Source organism: Dendroctonus ponderosae, unplaced genomic scaffold, assembly GCF_020466585.1.
Source record: "Dendroctonus ponderosae isolate FM_Combo_2020 unplaced genomic scaffold, Dpon_F_20191213v2 Dpon_F_20191213_8, whole genome shotgun sequence".
NCBI lineage: Eukaryota > Metazoa > Arthropoda > Insecta > Coleoptera > Curculionidae > Dendroctonus > Dendroctonus ponderosae.
Window position 1 is genome coordinate 13,255,539 of NW_026019016.1, and position 8,336 is coordinate 13,263,874.

At 45.3% G+C, this 8,336-nt stretch overlaps 4 protein-coding genes across 6 annotated transcripts in view; 1 reads left to right on the plus strand and 3 right to left on the minus strand.

Annotated features, from left to right (window-relative positions):
* Nucleotides 1–1,968, minus strand: part of LOC109539472 (aspartate--tRNA ligase, cytoplasmic) — a 2,624-nt gene extending 656 nt beyond the window's left edge. The window contains exons 1-8 of one of the 2 annotated variants that reach the window (XM_048668835.1): nt 1,810–1,968; nt 1,581–1,723; nt 1,272–1,530; nt 1,045–1,222; nt 896–990; nt 704–837; nt 414–648; nt 171–354 (exon numbers count right to left, since the gene is read on the minus strand). In XM_048668835.1, the coding sequence (XP_048524792.1) occupies nt 171–354; nt 414–648; nt 704–837; nt 896–990; nt 1,045–1,222; nt 1,272–1,530; nt 1,581–1,713 (1,218 nt within the window). In that variant the 5' untranslated portion in view covers nt 1,714–1,723; nt 1,810–1,968. Of the gene's footprint in view, nt 1–170; nt 355–413; nt 649–703; nt 838–895; nt 1,223–1,271; nt 1,531–1,580; nt 1,724–1,809 lie in introns of both variants that reach the window. The other variant, XM_048668833.1, reaches the window with a different exon arrangement.
* Nucleotides 1,969–2,039: 71 nt separating this feature from the next.
* On the plus strand, nt 2,040–4,807 carry LOC109539471 (nucleobindin-2). 2 transcript variants are annotated; one of them, XM_019907236.2, is made up of 9 exons: nt 2,040–2,183; nt 2,357–2,660; nt 2,717–2,882; nt 2,934–3,065; nt 3,123–3,284; nt 3,338–3,550; nt 3,606–3,704; nt 3,765–3,842; nt 3,893–4,807. In XM_019907236.2, exons 2-9 carry the CDS (start codon nt 2,365–2,367, stop codon nt 4,379–4,381), a joined length of 1,635 nt encoding a protein of 544 aa, XP_019762795.2. In that variant the 5' UTR covers nt 2,040–2,183; nt 2,357–2,364; the 3' UTR covers nt 4,382–4,807. The 2 variants fall into 2 exon arrangements, with proteins under 2 accessions (XP_019762795.2, XP_019762797.2); XM_019907238.2 differs by having other exon boundaries at nt 2,046–2,208.
* LOC109539473 (snurportin-1) lies at nt 4,637–5,924 on the minus strand. Its single transcript, XM_019907240.2, has one exon. It carries the CDS (start codon nt 5,911–5,913, stop codon nt 4,798–4,800), a length of 1,116 nt encoding a protein of 371 aa, XP_019762799.2. The 5' UTR covers nt 5,914–5,924; the 3' UTR covers nt 4,637–4,797.
* Nucleotides 5,925–6,408: 484 nt separating this feature from the next.
* Nucleotides 6,409–8,336, minus strand: part of LOC109539484 (MOG interacting and ectopic P-granules protein 1) — a gene marked incomplete in the record, with an annotated part of 18,576 nt that continues 16,648 nt past the window's right edge. Inside the window, 4 exon segments of the mRNA XM_019907259.2 lie at nt 6,409–6,653; nt 7,481–7,607; nt 7,666–7,875; nt 7,937–8,164. Coding sequence (XP_019762818.2) covers nt 6,577–6,653; nt 7,481–7,607; nt 7,666–7,875; nt 7,937–8,164 — 642 coding nt within the window.

Here is an 8,336-nt window from a genome sequence, read left to right on the forward strand (position 1 = left end):
GTTCAGTTCTGCGGAAGAACTGATCGGGTTCTGATGAGAACAGTGTAAGCGTTCAAGCAAACCACTTCTGAAGATGCAAGCCACTCGTGCTTGCGGAACGTCAGGAATAAATTATCCTGTTGGGTAGAATTCCGGTGAAAAAGACAATCGAAGGCTTAAACATCAAATACCTTCACCAGCCTTCCGAGCAGTTTTTCCACTGGCGTGCTCAAGTCGTCCTCTGCGCCTACTTCGATGCCGGCCTCCTTCAGCATCGTCCTCGCTTCGGGAAATTGAAGCACCAAGGGAGGTTCGAGGAAAGTGAACGCTTCGGCCGGATACTGCTGGCCGACCAGCGAAATTTCCCGGCTGTACCTGCAATGAGAAAACCCCGATGTTCAGCCAAACCCTTGCGGCTGACGACTCAAACGTACTGGTCGCGCAGCCCTTTGAAAATCTCGGTAAACAAGTCGCCGATGGTCAGCATCACTTCATGATAGTGGTACTGGAAAGCCATCTCCAAGTCCAAGCCAGTGAACTCGGTCAAATGCCGATGAGTGTTTGAGTCTTCGGCCCGGAAAACTGCGCCCACTGTGAAGACTTTCTCGAAATCGGCCGCGATGGCCATTTGCTTGTACAGCTGGGGACTTTGGGCCAAGTAGGCCGAACCTGCAAGTTAGGAGTTGAGGGCTTTTGCTCGGAGTTGGTGGTTTAGATGCTGCACCTTTGAAGTAGCTCACTGTGAAGACGTTGGCGCCCCCTTCAGAGGCGGCAGGGATGATTTTTGGGGTATGAATCTCCACGAACCCTCTGCTAGCTAAAGTGTCGCGGAATAGCTTGCAAACGCCCGCCTCCAAGCTAGTGGAGCGGATTTATTAGCCCTTTTCTGCAGAAGTGAAACTACGCCTTAAATTACCGGAATACTGCCTGATTGGTGCTGGTCCTCAAGTCCAACACCCTGTTGTCCAGTCTAGTGTCCTGATTCACGCGGATATTCAACGAGTCCTCGTCCTGCAAAGGAGCATTTATTAAATGTCCTAAAAATTGAGGGCGGAAAGTGCGCACTCCTGGTTTTTCTGGCCGACTGGCGTCCTCAATCTGCAGAGGAAGCTGGGGGAAAGCCGCTGAAACGACCCAGACTTCTGAGGCCACCAACTCCACCTCGCTTTGACTGCAGCCAGCGACACTGGAGGGAACTTGCGCCACTTTGGCCTGCACATCAATGATGCTCTCTTTGGAAATACTGCAAAAATCCACTAGAGCCCTGCCGCTTTGCCGCAGAATCGACTCACTTGCTGGCGAACTTCACCATGGCCTTTGAAACAGCCTCGGACACATTGACGAGCACTTGCACGGAAAACTCGCGTTGCCTCAGCACAATGAAGCACTGCTTGCCCTTGGCGCGACTGGTGTGCAGTCGGCCCCGTATCCACACCTGTTGCCCCGTCAGGGCTTTGGTCAAGTCCTTTGCGGCGGTGAAAGCTCGCTTGGGGGCCGAAGGGTCTGACCTGATCAAAGGCAGTGTTCCGTAGCGCCCCTCCGACACATCCGCTGCAAGCAAAGGCGTTAGCCCCAGATAGAGACAGTGTGAAATGGGGCACCTTCATCTCTGGCAGGTGCTGCGCTTGGCCCGTCCGCAGCCTTGTGCTCGGCTTTCTTGGCAGCCTTCTCCGCCTTCTTGGCCTCCTTTTTGGCGGCCTTTTTGCTCTCGGCCTTCTCCACCTCTTCCACCATTTCGAGTGCCCTGCAATCCACATAAGGGGCTTAGAGATTGCATCATTTTAGCCTTTTGTTTGGAAGGACGCAGTTGTTAACGATCCAGCCACTTACTTTGGGGCCGAAGTTCACGGGATTTGAAAAAAACTGGTGTTTTTATTGGGAAAAACCGGGCCACATGCAATGTGGAGGTTATTTGGGTGTCAAAGTCAGCAAGGATTGACTTGACAACCAATAATAACACGTACTAGCGTATATAAACCAACCTGACTCGTTGTTTAAATGATATAGTTGCCTTATATGCGTTAGTATAACACGTAGGCCTATGACGTAGGCTATGGGTGGAGTTGGAGCAGGCTGCATCCTCTTCTAGAGTGTCGCCAACGACAAGAACAAATCTAGTCCGGGCCTTGTCTACTACAGACTTCAGTAAATAATAAAAAAAGAGTGAAGTTTGTGTGAAAATCGCAAACAAACAGGAATAGCAGGTAAATACCATAGATAAAGGCAAAGGTAAATGCCCCAGAACTCGCTAAATTTACTGTTGTGATAAGCAATCGTTTACTCGCTCGCTAATCTGCTCAAACATGATCTGCTGACCTTAAAACCCTCTGAAACTTGGCCACATCATTGTTTACTTTACTGAAAACTAAGTTTTTAGCTTGAAACATGGGGCTGATGAACCGCACTTGCTTACTGGGGCTGAGCCTTATTGGGCTGCTGCAAACCTGCGTTGCGCCTCCTGTAACGAAAACCCAGCAAAAGGAGGAGCCCCCGCAACAGGACTCGGACTTTGGGGGTCTGGAGGACTATATGGAGTACCACCGGTACCTGAAGGAAGTGGTCAATGCCTTGGAATCTGATCCGGATTTCAGGCAGAAGCTGGAACAGGCCGGCGAAGCGGAGGTCAGATCCGGAAAGATTGCTGAGCAGCTGCAGTTTGTATCGCATCATGTTCGAACCAGGTGATTATTGAGGGCCTTTTTAAACTCAGTAGAACACTGAAATTGTTGCTTTGTAGGCTGGACGAGTTGAAGCGGGTCGAGTTGCAGCGACTGAGGGAGCTAACGGAGAAGAAAATCAAGCTGGAGCAGGGCATTGATGAAGAGCACCATCATGTGGACCAGAGCAACCCGCATACTTTTGAAATTGAGGACCTGAAGAAGTTGATCACCAAAACCACGCAAGTATGACGACTGTCGCTTTATTTGCCCAAAAAAGCCTTGGTTGAACTGCAGGATCTGGCGGAAGCCGACAAATTGAGGAAGGAGGAATTCAAGCACTACGAATTGGAGAAGGAGTACCAGAAGCTGGAGAAACTCAACCACACCAATGGGGCCGAAAAGGAGCAGCTAGAAAAGGAGTATCGGGTAACCAGTCGACGATATCAGCCGTGTTGAGTCGATTACATACAAGACTTTATGCAGGAAATGGAAACGAAGCACAAAAATCACAAGAAACTACACGAGCCGGGCCACAAGGCGCAATTGCAGGAAGTATGGGAAGAACAAGACCAAATGCAGCAGGACTTTGACCCGAAAACCTTCTTCATGCTGCACGATCTGGATGGCAACCGTTTATGGGATCAGGCAAAACACCCAAAACCGCAAAATCTTCGTATTGCCAACTCAGGTAATTCCAGGAGGAAGTCAAGGCCCTTTTCATCAAGGAGCTGGACAAAATGTACCAACAAGGCGCCCCCGAAGACGACATGCGGGAAAGAGTGGAGGAAATGGAGCGCATGAGGGAGAGCGTGTTTGGGGAGATGGACCAAAATCGGGACGGATTCATAGACTTTCAGGAGTTTTTGAGGCAAACGAGCAGCAACAACTTCAAGCAGGACAATGGATGGCAGGTTTGTAGCAAACTCGAAGCGCGTTGCCAAACCACCCAAATTTTCCACTTTCAAGCCTTTGGACGAACAAACCAAACCATACACTGACGAAGAGCTGGCAGAGTACTACCGGCTACACCATGCAGCTAATGAGATTCCTCAATACCAGGAGCAGGTGGGTGTTTGGGAAAAATACTCAAAAAACCTCACAATGTTCAATCTAATTCATGATCAGGTGCCTCCAGGCTATCGACAACCGGCCAATCAGCAGTTCCATCCTGGGCAGGTTCCTCAAATGGCACCACAGCACTTGGTAAGTCCCCTCCAGTTAGCTTCATTGGATCTTTGACCAAAAAAATGCAGGACCTGAACACGAACGAAATATATCCGGAGCATCCGCCACAGTATCAGCAAAATCCTGCAGTGCCTGTCAACAATATTGGGCAACACCAGTTCAACCAGCAACCCAATATTCCTCCGCAACAACAGCAGCAGTATCAGCAGGCGCACATTCCTCAACAACAGCCGAATGTTCCTCAACAGCAACCAAATATTCCTCAACAACAGCAATATCAACATCCAAATATTCCTCCTCAATATGCGAATATACCTCAACAACAGCAACAACCGAATATTCCTCAACAGCCCCCGAATGTTCCTCAACAACAGCAACAAGCGAACATTCCTCAACAGCCGCCGAATGTTCTTCAACAACCGAATATTCCTCTACAACAGCAACAGCCGAATATTCCTCAGCAACAACAGTATCAGCAGCCGAATGTTGCTCAACGCCAGAATATTCCGCAGCAACCAAACGTAGGTTTGAATGAACAGGGGAATGGAAGGCACTAAAGTGGCTTCTCATTGGGATAAACGCAGGGTGAGTTGGCTCACTTTGTAACTTAATTAAGTGAAAAATGGAGGTCGCAAGTCTCAATCCTTACTACTAACGTGATATTTGCAGCATTTTATTGAACGAATGGAAATTGTGTGCAATTAATTTGAAGGAAACTAGTCGAACAAGCTGGTGTTTGTTTATGTTCCGAACCGAAGGTCTAATGTTATTTTTTTAAAGTTAATTATAAAGTATAATAATAAAACATATAGTTTGCTTGTTGTGGATCCATATAATCTATAATACATACATGTAGGGAAATTAAAATATACATAATACACCTTGATGCTTGAGTTTCATCAATTGAACTTCAGACAGACCAGAATAAAAACGACGATTTAAATATAGCACAGTATGTAAAAACAGTAAACATTTAGGACGTGTCCATGACTTTGCTTGCCTGCCTCAACTCCTTGAAACTCCTCAGTTTATTCGCTTGTTTGTCCTCCAAAGCTTCCAGATATTTTTCAAGCGAGTGATAGTTTTTGGGCATTTTGCTGAGGATAATATCGGGCACGTCTATGGCCAGTTTTTCCGGCAACATGTAGCAATACAGCCAGCCCAGCAGGGGGGTTTGTTTGAACGTGTAGTGCAGCTCCTTATGGTAGAAGACGATGCCATGGTACAAAACACTGTGACTAGAAGCCAACAAGTCTTGGAAAATTTTCTCCTGAATCAAACCCTTGTCTGCTGGCATAAACTCCAAGAGTTGGAGCTTGTGGGCTTTGTTTGTCTCGTGCATTTTCGCGTTTTCCTCAAACTGGTTGCGCAGCCAGTAGAAGCGAAACGTAGTCTCACTGTCCAACATCGACATGGTATTCCAATACAAACAGTCTAACACAAATATAGTTTTACTTACTTTATTGTATATGCAGTCCAGGACTGTGAGACCGTGATTTCGCGACAGGCCGCCGCCAGGTAAATGAGTTCTCAGCGTCAGCACTTTGCCTCGCTTGTTCAGCAAAACTGTTTGGAACTTTTTGGCTATCAGCAACACCCGGAAGCCTTCAGGGGCGAACTTCGCCAGCCAATTCTCTTCCAAGTCGGGGGGCACATCCACAAGCCACTCTGAATGCATTAGGGAAAAGCCACGCTTGTTTTTCCGCCTATGGACGTCCACGTCCATGTCTTCAACCTGCTCGGAAGACACCACCAGGTCTTCGCACACCTCCTGCCTTTCATCGTTCAGGAATAGTTCAGAGAAGTCCCGATGCTTGTCCACCAGACTATGCCTGCGCTCCTTCTGGTCATTCAGGTAGAATTCCCGTCTTTCCTGCTGGGATAGATCAGCGTTGCGACCGGCGTTTTTATATAAGTGGCTGAATTCAGATGTGAAGTCCTCACTGTCTTCTGAGCTGGCAGAGGCTTCCGGTTGCGACATGCTTTCACACCTGGGATTCTGGCCTAAAATACTCCAAGACTGGTCTAATGGAAAACAGTAAACACTTGGACGTCTCGAAATTGTATGTGAGGTTATGTGTGCTACCATAGATTAAGTAAAATAAGAGAGGTGGCAACCTTTATGGGCTAGCGCATACTTGTCTCGTTGTTTAAATGACATGCACCGGTTATTCAAATTCTCTGATCCAAATACAGATATTAATCGGCGCAGAAAATGGTTTGAAATAATGGAATTCATTCTTCTAAAAGAACGGCTTAGAATTTCGTACCAAAAAAATTTAAAATTCGCGTTTCTAACTAGCCGATAATCTAGATGCCTGTTTTTCCCGTCAAACCTTTCCGTTATTGACGGTATGTGTGCTACTGTCATCATCATCATTCATCAACTGGCAGCGCCGCACAGTGGGCTCTTAAAGCTGATGGGCAGGCAGTTTCACACTGAACTACGATTTAATTTTGGTTGTGAGGGATGGGACAGTTATATAAAAAATAATAGTGTTTTGTAGTTACTTTGGAGGAAAAATAAATCTCTACTATCTACACAAGTTCCTGAAGCTAAAAAGGTAAGAAACTTCTCTGACAATTTCATAAATCATATTTTATTGCAAAAGAAAAATAGCGATTTTGCCAAAACTGTTCCTTTACATCATCAAACTATTTGCCAGTTATTTACACTAACAAACCAAGGAAAACTCGTCTAATATTAAAATAGGGTTTTACCGCTATGTTGAATCAATCGGTCTACGGTTTTTCAGTCGACATCCGAAGGGCCAGCGTTTCTTCGGGCGAAACGTTCCGCTCTAGATGATGTGGATGCGTCGCCATCATCTAGAACAAGTCCAGAACTAGTCGTTCTATTAAAGCACTAGCAAAAGTAGCAAACGCAACAAAACTAAGCCAATATTTTGCAAAACGCTACAAAACAGCCGGTTAATCGCCTCGGGAAACTAATTAATTGGAAAGGAAAGAAAAAATCGAAAATATCTAAATCATTATATTTCTATAAACTCTATACATAATCGGTTTACAAAATAATAAAAATATCAAAACTCGATGAGATTTGTTACAGTCCTAAAAAGTAATCTAATCCAAACGCATTAGAGAAGTAAATGAAAACGATCAATATCGAAAGGACGACCCCCGCTTATTATGTTCAAATATATATATATATAATAAATCAGTATCGGCTGTTTACATGGTTTGGGAGCAAGGTACAAATCTACTGCAATTCTAAGGCTCATTCGATCACTTTGCCCGCAGCGCTGCTTAATGCTAGTTTAAATTATGTTTTGTTAAGAATTGTATAAGCCTATCATAAATATGTCTACATTGCGCCAGTTCATACTTGTGTGTATTTTGCTTCCGGAAAAATCCATGCACATTTGAAAAAAAACCGCCAGGTACGCATTTGTTGGAAAGATCCTTGAAACTAACGCAAACTGTGTGACACCCTGTATTAATAATATTTCTATACATAAACTAAAGGACTCAACCGGTCGCAATAATGTACAATTCTTTGGACACGCTCCGAGGCTTCGATGCCCGATTTTTCTAACGACATGAATGTCGCATAATCAGAGAAGCGAACAAAAAAAATCAAAAGAAGCATGAGAGGCAACAAAAATTTACCTAGAGCAACTGGGCAGTTTACCTACTTTTGCTAGTGCTCGGCGCATTTTTTTGGGCAGAACTACTCTCTTTGCTCGCGCCATTAGTCGACTTAGGCGGTTGGGGAATTATCGTAATCTCGTCATTGATTTTCAACGGCTTCAGTTCAGCATTCTAGAAGGAAAATAGCCATCATTAACAACCAAAAAGGGCAGTTTCAAGGTGCAGCTACCTTTGGACCTGAAGGTGCTGCTGTTGAGGTAGTTTTCTTGTCCATCACCCTCTTGGCGACCACACTGTGCGCCGAATAAACATGGTTCTCAAACTGCTTGTACATACCGAATGTGGCGGTACACACTGTACATTTGTACGACAAATGTGCCGGTTTGAGAGTCATATTGTGGTCTCTTGCTACATGATTCAGCAACTTCCACTGGTACACCTGCAGAACATCGCTCGGGTTAACACACGCAAATCAGCAGCAACTCAGATTATTCACTTACTCGTCCACACACCGGGCAACGTCCCGAATCTTTGCTTTTGTTTGCTGCGTCCTGCATACTGGAAGTCACAAGACCATGAGACCCCAATAAATGTCTTTCCAGCCCCTGATCAGTGAAAAACCGGAACTGGCATTTCTGGCAATTTAACGGGGGCCTATTATAAATCATTTTTGGATGAATCTTGATCTTGTGAATCCATTGCATATGGTTCCGTAACTGTTCCAAGTCCTGAAACAATCAAAACAGACTCAGTTTGCGCCACCAAAATGTTTCAAATTAGATACAAGTTTGCACCTAAACATAAACATTTTCCTTAAACAAAATCTTAACATGTCCATGGTGAAAGTCTGGGTTTAGGCTGCAAGAACTTGACTATTTTTTGGTCATATCTGCACATTAA

Coding starts and splice junctions, on each gene's coding strand:
- LOC109539473 (XM_019907240.2), bottom strand. CDS start 5,913: ATGGTAGCACACATAACCTCACATACAATTTCGAGACGTCCAAGTGTT.
- LOC109539471 (XM_019907236.2), top strand. CDS start 2,365: ATGGGGCTGATGAACCGCACTTGCTTACTGGGGCTGAGCCTTATTGGG. Junction 2,661..2,716: donor TCGCATCATGTTCGAACCAG/GTGATTATTGAG, acceptor GTTGCTTTGTAG/GCTGGACGAGTTGAAGCGGG. Junction 3,066..3,122: donor AGCTAGAAAAGGAGTATCGG/GTAACCAGTCGA, acceptor GACTTTATGCAG/GAAATGGAAACGAAGCACAA.